This window comes from Drosophila navojoa, chromosome X, assembly GCF_054131105.1.
Source record: "Drosophila navojoa isolate 15081-1374.11 chromosome X, UAZ_NAV_1.0, whole genome shotgun sequence".
Classification (NCBI taxonomy): domain Eukaryota; kingdom Metazoa; phylum Arthropoda; class Insecta; order Diptera; family Drosophilidae; genus Drosophila; species Drosophila navojoa.
Genome location: NC_142895.1, coordinates 4629484 through 4655583, shown reverse-complemented (window position 1 = coordinate 4655583; position 26100 = coordinate 4629484). Strand labels below are relative to the sequence as shown.

Sequence of the window (26100 nt, the reverse complement as noted above, 5' to 3'; positions counted from 1 at the left end):
AATGACAAAACTTAAATGTCATTCTCAACACTTCACGTTTGGTTTTTGTTTTTGTATTATTCTTTTGGTATTTTTAGTGCAGTATTTTTGTAAACAACATAAATACTATAGACACAAAGGTGTATACAAATTGTCGAAAATTTGCAAACATTTTGTGGTTTTTATGATACGAGAATACAGTTAGAGATATACAGTATATAGCTCAATATAGTTTATATCTATATACTAGAGAGTTATATAGTTTGGTATTTTGTATTGCAATCGATTTTATAGATTTCCGTTAGCAAATTGTCGTTGACATTTATATGGACTTACTTAATTTCCCACCAATAGCAACAAATTGGGACATTTCTTTTCTCACAAATTTCCCAATTATCTCACAAAATGACAATGCTATAAATAGATGTGCAATAAGAGTGTAGTAAGCACCTAAAATTTCTTGGAAAAATTACTCAAAAATATGCTGGTTTTTTTTTACACAAAGATTCCCCAAGATTTAAGATCGTATTCAATACTATTAAAGCTATGGCAATACCCTGTAAAAAATAATTATTGGAATATCATATATATAGTATATTTCATTTTGATTTAAAAATTGTTCATTATATATATAAATGGATTAATATATCTATATTAAAATTTAAACATGGTTTTCTTCTAAGGTGCATCTTAACAGGTAGTCGCGCTAGTCATTGTCAGAACATGTGCAGGGTATTCAATAAGTCAACGGCAGGCAAAGATGAACAAACATACTACGCTTACCTTTATATAGACTTATCTACGATCAAATCTCTAGATAATATATGTACTATATAAACATTAGCTATTGTGAATATGTGAATGAATGAGTGAATGAATGCGATTTGGCCTCAATGATTCAGATTGATTCGTATGCAAAATGATATACGGAAACTGAGCTCTGAGATTGTGAATGCATTGAATGAATAAATACTTTGAAGTGAATGTTTGAATGAATACATTGAAATGAATGTTTGAATGGGTGCAAATGAGCAATGAACTTTGAGTACATAAGAGAGGTGGACTATGAGTACATGAGATGGAAGAATTGCGAGAGAGCAGAACTATGAGTACAAGAGAGAATTGAACTATGAATACAGGTGAGAATAGAAAGAGTAGAAATTTGTCTATAAAACTATGAGTACAATTTGTGCAGGATAAAGAGTACGTTCGAGAGAAGAAAGTATGAATAGAATTCGGTGATTAGAAAGCAAAATAGAAGAGAGAGAGAGAGAGAGAGAGAGAGAGAAGAAATTTGTAGATGAATAGATTTCCGTACAATCACAATGAGTACAATCACTATGAGTACAATCACTATGAGTACATTCAATGAGTACAATTTGCTGGCACAATTCGTGAGTGCAAACTGTGAGGACATTCGAGTGGAGCAAAACTACGAGCATTACTACAATGTGTATTGGATGAGCACAATTTTGGAGTGAATACGAATGCGATAATGCGAGTTGTCGAGCTGGACTCGATAACAAAAGCAGAAACGGTTTAACGAACGCATTCAAAGCAAATGGCAAAATTGATTTGGGCATCAAACAAACTTCAACTACGAAACTTTTTTTTTTTTGATAACTTGAATATTTTTGTGTATTTTTGTTATGGTTGGTATTTTTTTTTTGGTATTTTTTGTATATACACAATGCACATAAATGCTAAAACGACTTTGTTGGTTTTTTTTTTAGGGTTTAGGAGGTTTTTTAATTGCCATACAAATTTTGTTTGTTTTGGTTTATTTTTTTTGGGATTGAATTTGTAAGATTTTTGTCATTAAATACCATTTTGGAGCATTGGAGAGTTTCGTTAGTGGCCTCTGTGAAGGCCCTTCTAAGTCGCAACTTTCGGCTTTCGGACAATGTGCGAGGCATTAGAAGAACGCCCTAAAGAGAATTGTCGATGCGAATTGTGATTAGTACAGTTAGTTAGTTAGTTAGAAATAGTTAGTTGTAGTTAATTTAATTAGTTACTTGAGGGAGAGGGGAGAAATATTAAAGGGGAGGATATATATATATTTAGGGCATATACATAGGTTAAATGAAATGGGAGCTCATTTTTAATAGTGAACATTGCACAGTATAGCTAGTATAACAGTTACGTATAACAGTTGTGTATAAGAGATATTATATTCGTTTATATATATTAAAGGTAAGTATAACAGATATATAACAGATATGATATTTATATAATGTATAACAGTTATGTATAAAAGATATATTGATTTCAATATATAACAGATATTTTAATGTAGAATTAATTAGCTCCATATGTAAGAGCTCTCTAGAAATACCAATTATGGTCTACATATGTAATATAAAAAGCAGTTCATATAATAAATACTCAATATCGAACTAGTTAAGACTTAAGTTAAATATATTTACATATAAATATATGTATATATGGTACCACAATGATATAAACGATATTTTTTTATATGAACAAACATTTATCTTTGATTGATTTAAACATATATTCATCTCTTTGGCCTGATGGATGATCCCACAAAATTTATATAAACTGTTGATCGACATCTACAACTGTGGCAATTAGCGCTATTAGTTCGCCTGTCTATCTATGCGTCTATCCATTTATCTACCCACTCGCATTCCCGTCTATATTTCTGTCTGCCTTGCCTGTTGTCTGTCTGAGAGCTTTGAGATTTTCAATATATGTACGTATATGACTGCCTTGTCTACCCTGAAGACAAATTGATAATTTGGTTTCTTAAATATCTATCGATAATCGATATTCGATTTTGCGATTTAGCTTGGAAAACATAAAATGGTGATTAAAATATTGAACAAAATTTAATTTCTCTTAATTTTTGGATACTTTAACCCCGTAGCCCTAGCCTAGCTCAATCAAAAGGTACTTGAAATATTAAATCTTAACTTGAGCTTTGACACACTTCAATATTACAATTCAATCGAACTACCAGCACAGCTTCAAGTGCAGAGTAACTGCAAGTCGAGCATACCCAACGAATGTACCCTAACTTGGCTTTAAAATACATCCGCTTTGGCTAAGCAACAGATAAAAAGGTTCAACGTTTATTTTCAGATAAAAGTTGACCCTTTTTGCTTGAGCTGAACTCTATCTATATATAAATATGTATATACATACATATATCCATAAGCCTATATATATATACATATATATATGTATCTATTTCTTACAGTCAAAGTTTTTAGCTAAACTATATATAATTATCATATAAATGTTTACAACTGACTAAATCCTTCAGCTTTGCACACGCTTGAAAAGTTTGAGCGCACACACACACACGCATACACGCAGTCTAAACACACGCGCACACACACACACACTTATAGCAGCGAATGAATGAATGAAAGTTTTTGTGTTGCATAATTAAGTGAAAAGCTTTTCAAATCATGAAAGCAGCTAAGCTGTAAAAGTTGTCGAAGCTTTCGCGTCCAAAAGCTCGCAGGCGCGTAAACAGTCAAAGCTCTCGTGCACACACCACACACACACAAACACACGCACACACGCGCAGTTATGCATAGTTAAGTATTTATTTATGGCTTGCCAGTACTTTAAATTGCATACAAAATTTATGTGCGCGTATTTGTGTGTGTGTGTGTGGGTGCGGGGAAGGGGGGGCTATGGCTGCTGAGAGTGGTGCGACCGCTTAGCGCAGGACTTAAAATGGAAAGCTTAAAGCTTTTAAGCCAAATGTATGCAAAAGTTATTTAAACAAAAAAAAAAAGCCAAACAAAACAAAAGCCACTTGGCTATGCCCAACTGACAGTTATCCTGGCTATCAGCAATTTAGAATATCGTTTAGTTAGTATATTAGTTAGTTAGTAGTAGTAGTAATAGTAGTAGTCGTTAATTAGTTAACTAACGATGCTTAGCTGCCTTGATATGCTATAACTAATAAAAGCTTTATTCCCAGCAAATGCTAACTTTTTGGTAAATGCTCGACTGGCTGATACCCTAGACTATTCTCCTGGCTAATATCCTGCGCCATATTTCACAACTTCTATGGGGTAAAAAGTATGGACTTTACAGGGCAGGGTGAAGTTTATAAGTAAGTGTATTTATTATCCATAGATTGATAAAAATTTGAAAGAAACTAAAGACTATATAGACAGATCTGAAGACAGCACTAACTAGACGGCAAGTCAAGTCCTTGATGTTATAAAGTATATGCATATATGACACCTACTCTATATAGACCATATTTATATACCATATATACCGCATATATATATATATATATATATATATATAACATATATTGACTCCTGCACTAAAACGATATGCCCTGTTCAACTAGCTGCAATTGGTTACAGGATATTTTCATTGCGGCTAGGTCCGAGCACTTTATATCTTTATATATACATATATATATATATATATATATATATATATATATATATATATACATATATACATTATTATCGTAGGCCATTAGCTTTGTCCAAGTTGTTCTGGTTTTTTCTCTTCCTCTCTCTCTCTTTCTCTCTGGCTCGCTCCTTTTTTATATTTTTTTAAAGCTTTTTATGCCCGTTTAACGGCTCTGCCGGACTTTGCCAGCGCCACGCCCCCTCGTAGAGACCGCTCCAACCATCGGCTTCCCCCCGGCTGCCCCTGCTCCACACCACGGCAGCACCTAGCTGTACAAAGTGTCAATTATCTACAGCGTCAACAAGGCTGGACAACAACAAAAAAAAAAAAAAAAAAAAAAACAGAAACACCAAAAAATATACAACAAAAACAACGAATATAATAAAGATAAAAACGCGACAGCAAATGTCAAAGAGTGAAAATAATCATCAATCATTTTAAGGTCAAACGGACGAGCCGTGAAGCAAGCAGGAATATATATATATACATAGATAGCTAGATAGCTATACGAATACACTGCGAGAAAGAAGTGTGCCTTGCGGCTGACAAAACTCGATTTGAGCCGAAATCAAGTTTTCAAATTCTATTAAAACTGGAATTGAATTACTCTCGTAATCAATCCATCTATTTTCACCTCTCACTCTCTCTGACAATGGGTTGAAAGAGAGAGCAAGGGATATGGCGTGTGAGGAGCGCAGCTAAGGTTTGTGGAAGTATTTGATAGATTTTGAGAGGACTTTGCGAATATATCTACCCGGCACACCCTATCAATATGATAAGAAGTCGCTAGACTTTTGCTCTCAGTGTAAAACTTTATATTTATATATTTATATATACAAATATATGTATATATAGGTAAGATGTAGCTCAGACATTGTCGACAATTTATTGATATTAATTACAATACTAATTATTGGTCTATATTTAGTGGCGTTAACATTTCGCTGCGGCCCCACGACCCCTTCAGCCCCCTCCCTCTAGCCAACAGCAACAGTCAACAGTCAGAAAGAGCGCATTTATATTTAATGACGGCTACGTGTGTGGCCGCAGCTATAAATATATAATATATATACATATATATACATATATAGTATATATAGTAAATCTATATATATTATATATCTCTCAGTTGTATATCTCACATACATAAAAGTGACAATTTAAAGAGAATTTCTATGCTACGTTTATATGTATATGAATGAATACGTACGTACGTACGTAGCTATACGGCTGTTAATACGTGTGCAAATGCATAATCAATTGGGCATTTCAGATGTTGTTTTAATGGGCAATTTGTCATGTTTGATTTACTATTATCTCGGTGTTTCGCGCCTCGCGCTCGCCTCGCCTCGCCTCGCCGATTCTCATATAATAATAATAATAATTAATAATAATTGAGCCAATGCGGCGTATGCGCAATATTGATTTTCACTAATTGGATTTGGGAGCGCGAAAAGCGACAGCAACGAATCAAAGCGTAAAGAAACAGGAAACCAAAAAATATGAAAGAAAAAAAATGGAAAAACGGAAAAATTGTGGAAAATGTAAAGTGGAAAATTCGAAATGCTTAAGTACTTAAGGCATGAAAATCAATTGCTGGCAATGAGAACTCATGTCGAATGTCAAGTACTTAAGGCGACAAACTGTGAATGGAAACTAATTAAAAAGGTAAACTTATTATTGATGAATAATTGAATATCGATTTATCGAATACTACGGGCATGTACGCATAGATATAGACATAGATATAGATATAGATATGTATGTACGTACGTATAGCCACGTGCAAGAGATAAATTATTCAAATTGTTTGCTTAACAAGCTTGGACTTTCGCTTAGGCAAAACAGTTTGAATGGGCGCGGCTTGAGATAACATAGTTATCGATCATATCAACAATTATCGATTGATAACTATATTTTAATATTATTTAATACACATCTGTATATATTCATATAAATCTAACTACAAACAGCAATATCATAATGTCAAGGAAATCGATAACATATCATAGGACTAAATAAATATATATAAATAGCTGTCGATAATGTTAATAGAAAATGTTTATCAAATATTAAAATAATTAACTTCATTTAACACAACTTGACAAAAAAAATTACGCAACTATTAAACTATCGATATACGATTAATTGTGATTGTAATCGAAAGTTTTTAGCATAAATAGCAGTAACTACAAGAGTAATTATAGGAAAACAGCGAGATGGAGTACATTCGATAACTCGGTAATATATTAGAATTTACTAAACTATCGATACTTTTTGTCGATATGTGTACTATTGAATCAAAGTAAATGTTAGACAAAATATATTCAAAAAAATACCTTGAGCATCAACACGTTCGATTCTATTCACGGTACGGACTAAAATATCGATAGTTATCGATAGCTGTGAAAGGTGTTCAATGGACTTGTAACTTAAATCGATCAAAGCTAATACTTCAAAAAGGTCTTAGTACTAAGCTATGTATATTTTTCGATAGTTATCGATAGTTGGTATCACGGCTGAATATTTGACTCATTCTCAAATGCAACCTATATACGGGAAATTAAACTGAAAGCTGGATACACTCTAGCTTGTCAGTCAATGTTTAACTATCGATAACTATCGATGATTTCATCTGAAAAATAACTCTGAATGAAAAGAAAGGAAACTGAAACTGAGTATAGATAAATGGTCCTACATCGTACATCGTTTAGCTCTAGCGATAGATTGTCCATCTCTAAGGCTCACTGGCAACTATAGAGATTAACAGGCTGAGATTTTGGGGTGTGTAACACATAACATCAAGTGCGCTATGTAGTACAGTGTACACCAAATACATAGAGACATAAATACATATATATATATTTATATATTCATATAGAACGAGAGGGAGACAGAGAGAGACAGGGTTCAGGGTGGGGATGGAGGTGTTGTTAGAGATGGGTTCTAACGCTTATTGATTCATTCAATGTTCGGATTATACATATGTGTGTGCCCTAGCAGCCATTATTTGGCTGGCATTACGATATATCTATACACATATGTATATATGCATATCTATCTAGACAGAGACAGACATAGATATAGAGATAGACATAGATAGATAGAGAGAGAGAGAGATATTGGGTGGCGATAGTACGGCACTCAATGCTCACCTGCTTGAACGGACGCATGCCGCCGTTGATCCTCAGGGAATCGGCCGCAATGCCCGCAATGCCATCCTGTGTGCTCTCCCGCAGCTGCTTCAGCGACACGTTCGGCACGGTGTGCGAATGGCCGCAGGAGCTGTGCGTGCCGCAGCAAATCGCCGTGCTGCTCGATTCCGGCTGTGAGCTTTGCCTAATTATCCGGGAGCCGTTCGTTGGCGATGAGGTAATCAAAACGGGCGGCACCTGCGGCTGTTGATAGTGATGCAGTTGCAATTGTTGCTGATGCAGCAGCAATTGTTGTTGCTGTTGCTGCTGCTGTTGCTGTTGCTGTTGTTGCTGTTGTTGTTGCTGTTGTTGCTGCTGTTGCAGCGTTGAATTTGATATGCATATGGCCATGGAGCTGCTTAGATTGATTGGCTGATAGGCACTTTTGACGCTATCTCGCGATGCGGATCTATCGATTTGTGCCCCCGTCGAGATGGGCGTGGTCGATGCACGACGACTGCAATTGCGACAGGCGCGACATCGACTCGGCGCACTCGGCGGTATGCTCGACGATAGATTCTGATATGATGATGTGCCCAGATTGGGATGGCTCGAGCCAGTGCCGCTGCCTAAATTCATAATTGATATGGTTGGTTTCTGTTGTTGTTGTTGTTGTTGTTGTTGTTGCTGTTGTTGTTCGATTGGTTGCTGCTGCTGCTGCTGTTTGGTCTGCTGCGATGTGCCAGCCACACTGGTCGTTGCCGATATTGTTGTTGTTGTTGATGTGTTCTGTGTGAGTTCTTGGTCCTCTTCGTGTACCTCAATGTCGGGCACATTGGTGGTGCATGCCGCCTGCCGGCCCAGCCCCTGTTCGATGTCCTCGAGATGGCCAATGCAGCCGCCGCGCATACTCTCCTCGGAGCCCATGCGCAGCTGCTGCGATTGCTGCGGACTGGTTAGATATGTGGAAGTGCGATCCTGACGCATCAGCGTCGGTTTGCCACCGGACGTGGAAGCCATATTGTTTGTGGTTGGTCCATTTGCCGAGCTGCTCTTCACCTGACGCAGCAGCGCGGTACGTCCGCCCCCCTTTGTGGCATTCGATACGAGCAGGGAGTCCGTCTCCTCGGAGCTAACATAGCCCGAGTTCGTATTATCGTTTAGCTTTTGAATTGACATCTGCAATGGGCAAAAAAAAAGCCATTTATCAATTGGAAATATGCATAAGAATACCCTGTAATATCAAAAATCATGATTTAAGAAGATATACCAAAGATTTATGCTCCTCATAGAATAGCTTCAATTACATTTGCAACTCTGAGCATTTTGTGTTTGACGTGTAGCTCGACTAGCGAATACCCTAGAGGCAACAGCGCAAGTTGTGTGACATGTGATTCTAGAGCACTTCAAACTGTTTTCATTATTCAAACTCTGGTTTACAGGAGCTCTAGCTGATATGCCTGAGGTCTCGACTAACAGCTACCCTGTACTTGACACAAAGATTACAAATGGATATCTATTGAGTGTTGAGAAGCTTAATAGCTGAGGACTACGAGCATCCTGTTGATATTTAGGTTACATTTTAGAACTATATATAATAAAATGAATTCACTAAAAATACCCTGTAAATAATTATTATTATATATATAGGACTTAACACTTTAAAATCTAAAGAGGCTTTAAATTCGGAGCGTTTTGATCATACTCTAAACTTTTCTTGAAGAAAACTCGACTAGCAGATACCCTGTAAACAACAAACAGATAAGAAAGTAGCCTAAGGTTCTTAACTATTATAGAAAATATTTAAATTGAGCTAGTTTGCAAAAGGCTCGACTAACAAATACCCTGTATATGTACATCAATGAGATCCTCAAACAGTATAAAATCGCAAATACCCTGTAAACAACAACAATAACAACAGTGCATGCAAATGCATGCATAATAAATATTCAAAGAAAACTAGATAATTCTTGTAAGCAATGCAATAGATAAACTCGACTAGCAAATACCCTCTTTACACTCAACTCAACTCTTTAAATACTCATTGAAATGCTCAGCTCTTTCACCCAGCACATTCTTAAGGAAGCTAAAGCTTTCTACTTAAGAACTTAGCGGTGAAAAAAAAAGCGCTGGCCAGAATTAGACAAAGCTTTCGCAAAGTTTAAGCAACAGCCAAAAGCAAAGAGATAACGGCAAACAGTTTTTAGATACGAACGCGAAGCACGTGTACAAAACTAAGCCTAGCTAGACGTACTACGTGGGTATGCAAGGGCAGTTGGTCAGAGGTGTACGTGTGTGTGTGTGTGTGTGTGGGCTTATAGGTATGTATGTTTGCCTAGCTAAGACCGCTGAGCTGGAAAACTTGATGACCGCACACCTACAGGATGGCAAACATTGAAATGCAAACATGAACTCACGCACATGAGCTTAAGCAATGTGTGTGTGTGTGTGTGTGTGTGTGTGTGCTAGGCATTTCTATATTTGATATGCAAGCTATGACGGCTTGGCTGGATTGGTTAGTCGCTTGGCTGACTGCGGCTCAAAGCCCACAAATTGACAGTTCGATGTTGTCGATGGGGCGGAAGTGGTTTAAACGGTTCAAGGGGGGTGCACGTGGTCCAGGTGGTGCAGGTGATTCAGAGGGTTGCGGCTAGCTCAGCTGGTTTTATTTATTTTATTTTCGTTTTTTTTATGTGGATGCCACGAAAAACTAATTTGAAATGGGTTTCAAGTCAATCTAACCATAAAACAAAATCAATAGTAGAACAACAGCCATCATTTTCGGCTATAATACCCTATAAAAGGCGCTTAAAGAGGCATAATTAGGCACACACATACATGTATGTATGTACGTATGTATGTATGTGTGTATGTAAATGAATACGGCCAGCTATTAAGCCATCGCACGTATAATTTTGCTGTTCACCAGCGTCGTTTAAATTTAATTATAGTTAATGTTGTTTCCTCTTTATTTATTTTATATTTTTTCGTTTTCGTTTTTTTTTCTTTTTGTAAATCGATATTTGGGAATGTGAGGCGTTTGTCGGTGAGGCACGGTAACATTTATATGTGGGTCATATTTTACTCTCTTTCATAGTAAATCGATAATTTGAACAGCTCCCAATAAAGTTAACAGGATTACAATCGATATCAAGCAATCGCTATTGGTACTATCGTAAGAGGTTTGGCGTTTAATGTACCGATAGCGCACATCTATTGCCATAATCGATAAGTATCATTTTAATGAATATGCTCATTCGCTGCAATAGTTGGATGTATCAATAAATCGATAACAAATGCATGCACAATGTTATCGATAACTGTAATAATATACAGTGCAATCGAAATATATGTAATTAATGAACAAAAACATCAGCAAATTCGATAAATGTTGTTTACTTAAACTTAATCGATAGCTACTATCGATCACTGCAATCGTTATCAATGTAATCGTAATAATAATAGCTATAATCGTTACAAATAATGTGCTATCTTAATCAATATTATCAATGGGTCTAATCGCATTCAATATGATAGATAACTGTTATGATTAATCGTGTAATCGATTACAGGAATATTGTAATCGACTGCTGTACTTCATTAAAGTGAAACAAACTCGATGGACGCCAAACTTAATGAACCTAACTAGTGAAATATATCATATATATTTTGAAATACATTTCAAATGGAGGCTATGGGGGCGGCACCTCTATAAATATATATGTATGTATGTATGTGTGTATGTGTGTGTAGCTTTAAACCTCTTTGTTTACCATTGTGCTTATTAGTGTTGCCTTGAGCAATTGTACTGTTTCGACACGGGGAATTGACTGGTGGCAGTAACGGCAATGGCGACGCCAACGGTAACGGTAGTGGCAAGGGCAACGGCAATGGCAATGGCAACAATAACAGTAGCACAATTACAGTAACAGTGACACTGAGGACATGAGTCTTGGGACATGAGCGACACGAAATAGAAAAAAGTCGAAACACCTGCGCAGACCAACCAAACCCAAGCCCAACCACACCCAGCCCCAACCCCAGCCTCTGCCCCTGCTCCAGCCACAGTCCCAGTCGCAGTCCCAGTCCCTGCCTTGCCTACGACAGTCAGTCACACGTTGGCATGGCGAGCGTGCCGCTAATAATAGTCGCCGCCCAATTGAACTCCCAAGTTCTAATTCGCTCCCAGTTGCCCGCTCCCTTGAGCTTCGCGGCGAGTCAATCCATTGTCTGACAATTGTGGCAACAAATTGGGTTAAAATTTTTTGCTAACCAACACTGGCGGCCAGTGTTGCCAGTGTGTAGCATAGTGCACCTGCATCTGGCGTTAGAGAAGAAAATTCAATTTCCCAAACTTCAATATATATAAGATATAGATATAGATATAGATATAGATTATGATATAGATATAGATATAGATATAGATATAGATATAGATATAGATATAGATATAGATATAGATATAGATATAGATATAGATATAGATATCTCGCTATAGCTCTATATAGCTCTCGCTATAGATATAGCTATCGCTATAGCTATCGCTATAGATCTCGATATAGATATAGATATAGATATAGATATAGATATAGATATAGATATAGATATAGATATAGATATAGATATAGATATAGATATAGATATAGATATAGATCTCTAGATATAGCTCTCGCTATAGCTCTCGCTATAGCTCTCGAGCTCTAGCTCTCGCTATAGATATAGCTCTCGCTCTCGCTCTCGCTATCGCTCTAGCTCTCGCTCTCGCTCTCGCTCTCGATCTCGCTATAGATATAGATATAGATATAGATATAGATATAGATATAGATATAGATATAGATATACTCGCTTGAACTTGAACTAATAAACAGGTATACAGATTATATAGAGAGTGAAAATAAAAGTACGACTCATTAAAATTGTTGGCTGTGGCACGGTCGGTCTCATATTGATTGCATTGTCGGTTAAATTATGACAGGTCGAGCGGGAGGAGCTGCTGGGGGCAATGGATGGCTTGGGGTTGACCAACAAAAATTAAACAATATTATTATGACAGTAAATACACACACACACACGCGTCTATGTAAATAGATGTACGTAATACTTTGCTGAGGCGACAGAAGTTTCGGAATTTTACAATTGCCTCATTAACTGAGGACTAAAGTAAACAAAGTAATTTTCATAGGATATTTGAGAAATAATTGCAAATTACATTTATTGTTAAGGCAGACACACGATGAATCAATTTATATATACGATAGCTGTTTCATATTTACAGTTACTTCAGGCAAGCTTATAATGGCAATCTATGGGTTGCTCTGGATTCTAGAAAACTGAGTGAACGAATATGAAAATGTAAATATACATATGTAGAAAGCTTTATAGATAGATAGGTCTGAAACTGGTTGTATGCATATAAAAAGAAAAGGGAGTTTACAGAGGGGTCTATATGTAGGTATATAAAGGTATATGTATATGTAGGTACATAGTATGTATATATGTCTGTATAAGTATACCTGTTTGTCTAGGTGCATGGATACACACAGATTTAGGTACATATGATTAAGGTACATGGACACATATATATGTATGGAGGTACATGGTAGTACATAGTGTATGCATAGGTACCTACATATATGTATATGTGTACATAGATATACGTATGCATATATACTAAGATATAGAGGTATACAATGGTACATATGTATGTGTACATGGGTACATATATACAAAGGTACTTATAGAGGTATATAGGTATACTCATACTCATGCATATACTCAAAGGTACATTTGTGTAGAGGTACATAGGTATAGAATATGCATAGGTACATATATGCAAAGGTACATATGTAAAGAGGTATTTAAGTATAGTGTATGCATAGGTAAACATGTAGAAACTTATATATGTATAAGTAAATAAGTACCTAAAAATGTTATACAGGTGCATGTGTAATGTATGGTTGCATATGTATATATTTATATATATGTAGGTACATGGGTTCATATGAATATGGTACATATGTATGTACGATAGATACATGAGTACAAATATAGGTACACAAATATGTATATATACATATATTTATATATATATATATATATATATATATATATATATATATATATTGTTTATTGTTTATTATATTGTTTATAATCACGGTGTATTCAAACATATTTAAAAATATATATGTACCAATATGTCTATATGCCTATATTTCGATAGGTACTTATGCAAATGAAAGTATATGGGAAAGCAGATACATATTTCCCTTGATTCATAGACGCATAGAAGCAGAAATACTTATGGTACACTAGCACATATACATACATGTACATAGGTACATTAATGCCGATAAGCTTAGGTACATCGGCACATGCGAATGAAGATGCAAAGATTTACAGCTAAACGTTCTCATGTTCCTACAGATTATTTCCCAAATTACTTGACATCGGATTTGTGTGCAGGGTTAAAGCCTTAAAGCTCGGGATAAAAGTGAACGAGTCCCCGCCCCCCCTCACGTGGCTGCCTATACTTTGATGTAGTCGCTCAATTTGTTAGGCACTCTTTGCTCAGCTATTGGGTAAATGCTGAGGATATGCTGTTGGGCGAGCAGAGATGCCCATTTCAGTGGCGGTGTGTCCATAAATTGTTTTAGCGAACGACAAACCGGGACAAATTCGAACAATGAATGCCTGTGGTTGACCTCGTGCACGGAAGCCACGGTACATGTGGCTAAAGTGTGGATAAGTTATGCGCCAGTTGGCCAGGTGACCCAGATGTCATTCAGCAGTTGGCGTTAAAAACATGCCACACCAATACACACAGCGCCGAGAACAGGCCAATAACAATAAAACAACTCGGCGACAACTGCGATCACAGCGCACAGGACACATGGGCGCGTGTCCGAAGCGGACAAACAACAACGAGAACAAAACAAAATAAGAGACGAGAGCAAAACGCCGGAAAAAACAAAACGCAAAATAAAAGTAAAGAAAAAACAAAAAATAAGTGAAAAACAAAAGCAACGAAAAAAAAAATCTATTGTGTAATAGCTGCTTCAGGTTTGCCCATTCAAACCTGATAGCCTTGTTTAATGGCCTGGCCACAATTCCGGACAACGCCTCCTGCGAGCCGGAGTACCCCACACCGCCCACGCAGCGCCCACTGGCGACCCTGAGGCCGTTTACGCCCCCAGCCTTAGACTCGATCTGTTTCTTCTCTCTGTTTGCCCCAGCGGCCTACGCGTCTGTGCTCCTCCTCCTGCTCCTCCTCCTGCTCCTGCTCCGACCCGCTACCCCCTCCTACCATCCTTCCGTGCCTTTACTGGCCTTGCCAGTTCCCTCTTTACCCGAAATCCCCTTCCACTCTCTGAGTACCCTTCTCCGCCCTCTCTACCCTCTCTGCCTCGTGTGCCCCTACCCTACCCCTACCTACGCACCGCCCACATCGCTGCTCTAGACCCACCGCATGCGACTTGGCCAAGTTCCATTCTCAGCCTATCCCACCTTGTTTCCACGTGCGCCAATCTCTGTCTCTGTCCCTGTCCCTGTGACTGTCCCTGTCGCACCGTCCCGCCCCCCTGCCAAAAGCCCAAATCCGTGTCCCATGCCCCAATTCTCGTTGCTCCAGCGATTCGACGTTCGCATGTAGAGATAAAAATTTATTGCACAACTCAAAATCAGGTTCCGAGCGCTGGCTGAGCTTTGTGCAAGGACTGACCCCAACATACCCCTCTATATACACATATATATATATACAGGTATATATATATATATAAATTCATTATGGAGCTAAGCAAGCAGCAAGAAAATCGTTAACTTGGCCAAAGCTTGGCCAACAATTTGATCCGTCAGTTTATAAAAGTAAAAAAAAAAAAAAAGCGAAATTAAAATTGTATTCGCATTTATTTTTTTTTTTTTTGCTGCCTTCGCTCCGGCTCGACCTCGTTGCATTCGTCAAGCGTCAAAAGGACGGCCATAACGAATGGATAAGTTACAGGCAGAACCAGAACGAGAGCCAGAGCCAGAGCCAGAGCGACAACCAAATGCCTTTTATAAGCCAGTTACCTAACGCCCATTCGGACTAAGGACTCTGCGGCTGACGTCAGAGCGGCCATTGTGGAAGAACTACGGCAGGAAGCGATGACAAAAGCCACCCGGACAGCATTGGGCTGAAGGGAGAAGCGAAAGGAGAACAAATGTTTTCAGACGTCATTTTATGCAATGCAAAGTGTCGATGTCGATGTCGAAACGAAAGGTCGACTGCGAAGCAACCTCGCCACAGAGAGAAACTTGCGAGAACTCACGAGAAGTTAAGTAGCTAAGTAGGTGGAAGCGTGTCCACGTGTCGCACCAAGTAAACAAACAGAAATAATGAGAGTGCAGGAAAGTACGAAAAAGTCACGGGAAGAGCCAAGTCGAGGAGCAGCAAGAAACGTCGTAAGAACTTCTGAATAAGTGAAACGAGTCCAAACATCATTTAAGGCGTTCCGCAGCGCAAAAAACGGCAAACCAAACAAAAGAGTCTAACCTCAATATTGTGCTAGGCATGACAGAATGAAACCAGAAAAACCTTTCCTAGCCTAAGTAGCTAAGAAGGTGTAGGGCAGAGGAGTGTCAGAGTGTGGACAAATTCTTAAGTGAAAATAAGCAGATATTATTGTAAACGAAGCAGCGCGGCGAAGAAAAGTAAGTGGAAAATTCACAGAATGTGGAATGCAAATACTCATAATGGGAAAACAGAGATGTAAGAGCAAGTAAAAAGAGACTATAGCGTAATGAGAGAAGTAGAGGTAGTAGATGCAAGTCTAATAGGAAAGTGAGAAGCATTGAAGAAGTTCAAATTGTACAGCAATATCTTCTCTCTCTCTCTCTCTCTATAGATCCTCAAAGCTTCGAGAGTTGAATTAGAGAAAGTTGAGTTAGAGAAAGACTAAATTATACTATATATATATATATATATATGAAATCCTTGCAGTTAATTTTTCCTCTTTCTCTGTAGCTCTCTCTGTTTCTCTCTCTCCGTAAATATATATCTCTGTAACTCTCTCGTTCTCACACTCTCTCTCTCTCTCTCCATATCGCTGTAACTCTCTCGTTCTCTATCTATCATCATCCCTCTCGCCACTTTCAAAGTTTATTCTTCACTGTCTCTCTCTCTCGCTCGTTCTATTACAAACTCTCTCTAACTTTCTCTTTCCCTTTCTCGCGCTCTCTTTCTATCTCACTAACTCTCTCTAACTATCTCCCTCTTTCTCTGTTTCTCCCTCTCTATCTCTATCTATCGCTCTCACTCTCTCTCTCTCCCTGTCACTCTGTATCTCTCTCCTTCTCCCACCTTCTCCCTCTCGCAGCTTTCAAAATTTATTTCATGAATTTCATCAGTTCAATTATTCAATTATTGTTTTCTGTATCTCAACCCTTCAAAAATTAATAGAATATTTCCCTTTTACCAATTCTACCACCCCACACCCCCACTTTCTCTCGCTTTCTAAACAGCTCTCAAAGGCTTAGCAGAAATTTATGTTTTGTCATCGATTTAATCAGCTTTCTACAACTTTTTAGTTTCCATCCAATCCCAAGTTATCCAGTAGCTCAGATCTCTGTGCTCCTGCGAAGGCGATGTCAGATGAGGGGTCAGCTGGTTGATAAAGACGTACTGAACTTAAAATTAGATATATCTATCACAGAGCTGTTGAGCATTTTATGCTTTGCTTTGCTTTGCTTTAGCCAAAAGTCAACAAGATGATGAAGGTACCATTATTTTGCATCATTTGATTGACCTTCCCTTTCCCTCTCTCTCAATGTCTGTCTATCTCTCGCTCTCTCTCGCTCTCTCTCTCTTTCTCTCTGTAAGCTACAATATCTTTTATATTATAAATGCGAAGCCCTTCCCCCCCTAACCTTCGCCTAACTCAAATACAATGCCAAAAAAACTGACATTTTCGATGGGGGTCGAGCACACAAAGGACTTTTCGCTCAGTTTGGATGATTGGTTAGTGGTGGAGAGGTATCAAAGAGAGAGACAGAGAGAGAGTGGGAGACCGGGGATAGAGAGTGAGTAGGGCAACTGATGTCAAGTTAATGAAAGCATCAACGGGAATGCTACTTAGAATTGCCCTACAGCCAAGAGCTGTGCATTCATCTACATATAATACTTTTATAATATACTACTATATAAGCACACAGACACACACACACACACACAGATAGATTGTGAAACACACAAAAGGTTGTGCCAAAGTAATTTACTTTGCTGTTCATGCCCAGAAATTCGAACTGAAATTGAAATGACATACGTTAAAGGCGAAAAAAGAAAATAGATTTAGACAGACAGTTTGACATTGTCTAATCGTGACAACTGTCGAGATAGATCTATATCCATACTGTGTGTACACACCCACACCCACACCCACATACATACGTATATGCATGCATATGCCGTTCCACATACACACACAGATATTTACTTATATGTCATATGTATACATATTTATCTTGAAAACAATAATAACACATGCCGCCATTATAAAGATATTTCGCTTGAATTCTGACTATGGTCTGAGAAATGGGAAATGGGAAATGAGAAACGAGAAATGAGAAATGGGGAAATGGGGAAATGGGAAATGGAACATGGGGCAAGGGCCAGGTGGTACAGGCGGTTCGCTCGGGGGAGGCTCACTGAAGAGCATGTACTTAGCATTATGTAGCGCCGAGCGTCGGCACTGAGTCATAAACGATTTGCCCATTTCATCATTTTGCTTTCTAATTGAATAAATATCTATGTGAATATATATATGAAATATATACAAAGCATCTTATCTATACCCTGTAGTTGGAAGCATGCTCCAAAAGGATGAGAGGCTGGAAACTCTGAGGGTGTGAGAATTTGTCGCTTATGAGGAGGCATACCCAAGGAACTAGAAATCCGTAAGGATTTATAAAACAGATTGACTGGGAAACCAGAAAATATGTGGGTATACGTATATATATGATAATCTACCTTAACCCAAGGATTTTAATATCCAAAAGATCTGTAGTAATATATATATTAAACTTACGTAAAGCCATAGATATACATAGACATACATATATACCTTCTACCTCTCATATGGGCACTTCATAGAAATCCGCCGTAGAGCTATAAACTTTTAGCAAACTCAAAAGCCCATTCGAAGATATCGCCATATATATCTATGACATTTAACAGGGTATCTATAAGTCGTGCCGCCTAACGTATTTACGCAACTTCCTTACGTTGTTTGCAATATTTTGCTAACAAAACAAACAGAAAGCAAAAGACGCATCTATGTAGCATACCCAAAACACACACACAGTCAAACATAAAGGGTACACACACACACACACACGTATAGTGGGTGTGCCACGCCTCTTGGTTGAAGAAGAGAGAGCGAAAAATTGAATAAATTTATGTGCTGGTAGCCTGGCAATAAAGATTTGGGTTCATTGGCTTGACATTGATGGGAGAGAGACAACGGCCCAGTGATGGACTCGGATGTAAATTGACTACACGAACTGTATAAATGTTTTATACACACGCACACACAGACACACAGACCTGAAATGTGAGTATAGTATATATATGGATATATTATCTGAGTTTTTTTTTTTGAAGTAGCTGCAGCCAAACGTAAAATCAATCAATGAACGCGCCAAAAATCAGCAGATGTTACATACATATACATATATATATGTATATATGTTCATATACGACACATCAATATTGCCTCAATACACACACACACTCGCACAGTCACTCTGTTAAGGAACTTAGCCAAATTACCTTATGAAAAGTTAACACAAAGTTTTGTCTTTTTTTTTGTTTCTCTTCCTCTCTCTCTCTCTCTCCCCCTCTCTCTCTCTCCCTCTCTCTCTATTCTTTGTTTGCTCTCTTTGTTTTGTGTAAATCAATTAGGGTAAACCCACAAAACAAACTAACATTATTAATAAACTGTTTTGCCTAATCGATAACTAAACGTTTGCGCATTTAACATCAACATTAACATTAACATTCATTCTACATGAAGAAGAAGAAGAAGAAGAAAACTACTTCAACTTGGCCCAAACACAAGGTAACTGCATAAATGGGCATACATAAGTATATATGTATGTATATATACATGTATATAGACAACCAGATATAGCTCGTAATTCTAGAATCGTAAAATCTGAGCTTTTTCACATATCTTATATAAGTCGTGTAAGTAAAGTTTATATCATTTTTGGACAGCTTTAAATGCGCAAAGTTTTGATATAATCATCAAGTAGACTAAATTTATCATAATATAATATAATATATAATAATATATTTATTTATACAGCAGATTTTTGAGCTATCCCAAACTAAATGTGCATACATTTCAGATATACTGAAATGCAATTGGGCTTTGGTTAAAGAGACAGACAGAGGCGTGGCAGAACTCACAGAGTATACATACTCTTGATCAGGGCAAAGAGCTGAGTCGATTAAAACCTCCCGGTCTGTTTGTCTGTCCGGCCGTATATCCATCCGTCAGTTTCTTTGTGTGTCCGTGTAACTGTCCGTCCGTTTATCTGTCCATATATAGGAACGTTTCGATCTGAGAACCAATAAGAGCTACAGACTTTTTCGTTATAGGTTCCTCTGAACCTTAAGTAATACGATAATCATTCCAGTTTGAATGCCATCATTAAGTATACCCCGTGAGATAACCTCTATCAGAATAGATCATGAAGTATACCCCCTGAAATAACCACTATCAGAATAGATCTGCCAGCTTTTCAGTCTCAGCTTTCCATCCGACTTAAGTTTCGGCTCGTAAGCCCATTTCTTGGCCTTCCAATATTATTCTACAGAAATATTTTCCATAGGAAAGTATTTACTTTATAGTATTTCATATCAAAAATTAATCCAATGGGAAAATGTTAAATGAATCAAAGACTACTTCTACTTGTAGGCCCAAGGCTCTATATGGATAGGCCGAAATTACGAATACCCTAAATACTGTAGTATTGAAGCCACACCCCGCCTCCGCTAGTACAGCATTTAGGCTATTCGTAATGAGCTCTGAAATCCATACCAGATTAAAAACGTTGCCATATGCTCTATTCCATCAAGGATGGGAATAAAAGTGAGAGTGCGAGTGCCAATGCGAGTGCGAGCGAAGGCCGTGAGCTAAGTGAACCGAATGATTGATTACATTTTGCATTAATTGCGCTTTTCTGTTCATTAACCAGCGGCAGAGGCAGACGATTAAAAATTACAGAGATGACTTCAACGTAAATAAATATCAAATTCAATTTTACATTCTGGAAAATTCCAATTGGAGCTCTGTAAATATTGCGCGTAGTTCGACTAGTCGAATATGCGATTCCCTTTGAAGAAGTTTTATGGTGAAGAGCAAAACACATTTTTGGAACTGATTCCGGTATGACCGACTGACAGATACTCTCGATTGCAAGCTAATTATATATACTGAAAATAAAATATGGGAAGAACAAGCTAAGAGTGGAATATTTTTGAGCTGTATATACTTTAACAGTATTTTGGTGGTGGTACAGTTATGTAGATTATGTTAGATTATAGCTCTAGCTAATTACATGTATCAAAAACTTTGATCAATTCCAGGAAAGGCTTGAAAATAACTTGATCTTAAAGCAAGAGGATCTACGATAGATAGATAAAATATCTAAGGACAACTCTTTTAAACTTCATACGCCAGTATATAACTGTATATAACTGTATTTTAGAGCATATATATACTTTAAATAAACAAATCCACTATATGAGCTATCATGATATCTCTCTCCATCCAGTTGAGCTCTTAAAATTCCATACACACATAAATTTCATGTCATACAAAAATACTTCAACATCAATCTCATATACATTAAGAGTGTTGCATATGGCATTAAACATTTATAATGCCCTTTGGAGCACAGGTATTCCAAAAAGCAACACAAATAAATAACACGTAAGCTATAAAAACACAAAAAAAATCTACTTAAAATTCACAAACAGACCATAAAAATGAACTTCGCTCTTAATTAAGGCAAACATATAGGAAATACCTAAATGCATATACCTATACACATACATATTTGTACATATATACATCTGGGAGACATGTACGAGAGCAAGCTCCCTCTCTCTCTCTCTCTCTCTCTCTCTCTCTCTGTATGTTGCCGTAGAGCGAGACAGATAAAGTCCCATAGGCCGGTGCATCGGGAACAGCTCGCCGGGTGCTATTTATGGCAAATTCCTGAATTGCAGTTCTATATATATAGATATATATATAATATATATATATATAAGTATATATATATATATATCAATGCATTTGTCGAAATGCAGCGAACTCGCTAAATAAGTTCAACCACATTTAGCTAGCTGCACGTTTGGCAAATGAAAGCGAATTTCGCTCGAGTCTTTGCGGCAAAGCAAAATGTTTTTATATTTTTGCAACATCTTTTACAATTGTCATAAAAACGGAAATTTAATGCGCTTTCGCTTTTAAATAGAATCCGAATCAGAATCAAAATCGGAATCTGAATTCAGAATATGCTAGAAATGCTCTAGCCATTGCTGTCTGAAATTGTAGAAATTGCTGTTGCTGTTGCTGCTAGCTGTTAACTGTTGCTGTTGGCTGTTGTTGTTGCTGTTAGTTGTAGCTGTTAACTGTTGCTGTTAGGTGTTGATGTTACTTAGATATGCTAGTTTTATATGTCAACTAAAGCCACTATAAATTGCTGTTAGCTGTTGCTGTTAGCTGTTGTTGTTGGCTGTTGCTGTTAAATTTCGCTGCTAGCTGTTGTAGTACGACATTGATGTTACTCAGATATGTTAGTTTTATATGTTAACTAAAGCCACTATAAATTGCTGTTAACTGTTGCTGTTGCTGTTGATGTTGCTGTTAGCTGTGGCTGGTAGCTGTTGCTAGTAGCTGTTGCTGTTGCTGTTGCTGCTAGCTGTTGCTAGTAGCTGTTGCTGTTAGCTGTTGATGTTGCTGTTGCTGTTAACTGTTGCTGTTAACTGTTGCTGTTAACTGTTGCTATTAGCTGTTGCTGCTAGCTGTTGCTGCTAGCTGTTGTAGCACGAAATTGCTGTTACTCACAGATGTTAAGCTTTCATGTTAGCTAAAGCTACTAAGAATTGCTGTTGCTGTTAGCTGCTGCTGCTGCTGCTGCTGCTGCTGCTGCTGCTGCTGCTGCTGCTGCTGCTGCTGCTGCTGCTGCTGTTGCTGCTGCTGCTGTTGCTGCTGCTGTTGCTGCTGCTGTTGCTGCTGTTGCTGTTAGCTCTTGCTGTACGAAATTGCTGCTACTCGCAGATTTTAATTTTCAATGTCAACTAAAACCATTAACAATTGCTGTTAGCTATTCTTCTATGTAGCTATTATTAGTAACGATGACTCTAACCCATCAGCCAATATCAATTACTGTTAACTATTGACGGTAATGGCAACACCTAGCTGCTGCTATCTGTTGCTGTAAGACTTTGCTGTTAAATAGCAATTACTGCAACGAAGTGATGTTATTGCTCCTGGCGATTGCACTCAGCAATTGCTGTAGACGATTTCCACTGCAATTATCTATTGATGCTGCTGTTGGTAATTGCTGTTGCCGATTGCTGCTAGCTGTTGCCGTTAGCGATTCCAATTACCGATTGCTGACATCAACTGATGCCGTTATGTACACCTATTGATGATGCTATTAGCAATTGCTGTTAGAAGTACCATAGATATAACTGTAACGGGTAGCTATTCATAGTTACGGTTAACTGTTGGCGTTAGCTACGGCTCTCGCACTCAATCATTGCTGTCAGCGATTGCTGGCTAATGCAGTTACTGTTCGCATCTGCGTGAGAAATTTTAATGGAAATCCGATATGCAGCTGCCGCCCTTGCAATTACAGCTGTTAATTAACAGACTCTGCACTTAGGAGCTGGCGATTCTATATGGAATATTTATGCACTGCGCCTCGCACCCAAAGCTGAGTCGTATGACTCCTTTCTTTGTCTTCTTGGTCTCCCATTGCCATGGGTCAAAGTCCGAGCAATGCAGACGTTGAATGATTTCGTTGTTCGATTCCACAATCAAATGGAATCGCATAAATATTTCGATAAACTCATCAGGCGAACAGCAATTTGTATAAATCGAGATATTTCGATAAACGATATAAACAAAAATCATATTATGATTGATATTGCCGCGAAGAGTGAAAGAAAAATGCGCGGAGCATCATTAAAACGTAACGTAAAATCAAATATCAGATCTTTGTTTACACTAGGGAATCATTCCATTAACTCAAGCAAATGTTGAAAACATATATAAATATCTGTAAATATCTTGATGTACGAATTGAAATATTTATATATTTGTATATTTCGTTTAAGTGTTTCGATTCCACATGTGAAAATCATCTATTTTATTATGAGTTTTCATGCTGAAAGCGAGAGCAATAACAATGATCGGAGACCCAACTGAGATAACACTCAGATGAGCATATATGACTCAGTTCAGATTAGTTATTATAGGGCGTTTGGCTCGCTCATGAATTAGTTCAGCTGTGCATGCTCAAACTTGTTCAGTTCCCTATGAATAGGACAGAAGAACTACTAGTTCATGAACCAGTGAACTCAACAACTTCGCTCAAGAGTCCTCGAAACGTTCAATGAGCAGTCGAATAGCAAAGCCTTGAGTATTGTTCATGAACTAGTTCCATAGAGCTGCTCACGAACTGCTCAAGAGTCCTTGAAACGTTCAATGAGCAGTCGAATAGCAAATCCTTGAGTATTGTTCATGAACTAGTTCCATAGAGCTGCTCACGAACTGCTCACACATTATACATCAATTATTCATTTGTTCCACAGCCAGTGCACAGCATTAGTTGATAGTTCCACTAGCTCATGAACAACTGAAGCACTTAATACATTTGGTTCATGATTAATTCAATCAATCAAAGCACTGAGCTGAACCGAATCATTCAAGATTCAAGATTCAGTGATTAAGTTCCCGTGTTCGCTTGAACAACTAATTCAATTGAACATTTTTTTTTTTTTTTTGCAAGAAATTCAAACAAATCTGCGCAGCTAAGAGCTGACAAGCAAACTAACTGCTTGTTAAATATTTAAAAGCTGCATTTACTGAAGAGCTACAAAAAAAAAAATAAAGAGAGAGAAAAAATCGTTTTGTCAGACTCAAAAAAGGCTTTCGACTTGAAGGGAAGCTTTAGCAAAGCCAACCAAACGCTTTGCTTAAACAATATGAAAAGAAATTTCGAATAAAAATGACGAACTTACATGAAACAAGAAGGAAATAAAAGCCAAACAGTAAAAAGCCATTTAGACATGTTGCCCAGAGAAAATAACAAAAAACAAAATCTGGAGAAAGAGCAGAACAAAAACTTTGCCAAGTAACTGTAACTTGAGCATGAACTTTTAACTAGCCTGAGAGCTATATGCATACATACATACATACGTACATACATATATGCATGTTGATATATTGATTCAAAAATTTGAAAGTACAGTGAATACTCGACTCTCGAACAATGTAAGAAAATAATAAATGTTGAAATGCGACAATGGCATTTATAGCGACAATTGCATCGAGTATATACCGTTATTATTTCTCTCGCTACCAACTCCCAACTATGCCCCTACCCCACCCCCCCGTCGGCCTCTTGGTGTGTGACCCCCTCCTGTGTTATCGCATTGGCAATAAGCTAGCTTACGCTAGCACAACACTCGGGCCCAGGATCTGTGGCTGACACGAAAAGCTTTTTGTCCAGATTGCCAAGCACTTCAGCTGAGGGACGCATGGGGTAGAGGGGGTGGGGTGGGCAGAGGGGCACATACATACATACATACATACATATATAGTTGCTGAGGGTTTGCATACACGCCAATGATATCAAAAGGGGTATATTGGGTCATTTGTCTGCTCGTATCTCTATCTATCCAACTATCTATCTAGCCGTCCGTCTGTCCTTCCGACTAAATTAACTATTACTAGTAATTTCAAATGGGATTATACAAATATATGCTCGTAATGACAACTCAAGATCGAATATATGTAGTAGATTCATGTTTCTTCGTGTTTATTCTTAAGCTTTTCCAGCAATATGTTGCTTTATATGCCTCTTGTGGGCGTGTCAGGACACTTGATCTTCAATAACTTTGCCTCTAGTGGTAAAGTTTAACAGTTAACTGGGAGAGCAGGCTCTAGCTTGCACTCGAACAATCGTGAGAGGGTATCATGCAGTCGGTTACGCCCGATTGCAACATTGTGACTGTTTTTTTGGTTGCTTTTTGGAATTGTGTATATTGTGTTTGTGGTTAACTCGAGCTCTGCATGCCACAATGCTGCGCAAATGCCAATGCCCCAATGCATACGAATACATACATACAAATGTGTATATATATGTGTGTGTATGTATGTATATATATGTAAATGCATATATGCAGGCAGATCTATGTATGTGTGTGTGTACATGAGTACATAACTCATTTAGAAAACGCGCTTAACGGACAACTGCTGTTGTTGTTGTTGTTGCTGTTGCTGCTGATGTTTGCACT

At 37.8% G+C, this 26100-nt stretch overlaps 1 protein-coding gene across 10 annotated transcripts in view; it reads right to left on the bottom strand.

The window, feature by feature from the left end:
* SK (small conductance calcium-activated potassium channel) overlaps window positions 1-26100 on the bottom strand; it is a 94031-nt gene that overhangs the window by 66816 nt on the left and 1115 nt on the right. For 6 of the 10 annotated variants that reach the window (XM_089263195.1, XM_089263192.1, XM_089263199.1 and 3 more), the window contains exons 3-4: window positions 7551-8708; window positions 1806-1907 (exon numbers count right to left, since the gene is read on the bottom strand). In XM_089263195.1, coding sequence (XP_089119321.1) covers window positions 1806-1907; window positions 7551-8708 — 1260 coding nt within the window. The remainder of the gene's footprint in view (window positions 1-1805; window positions 1908-7550; window positions 8709-26100) is intronic. The other 4 variants (XM_089263197.1, XM_089263198.1, XM_089263201.1 and 1 more) reach the window with 1 other exon arrangement.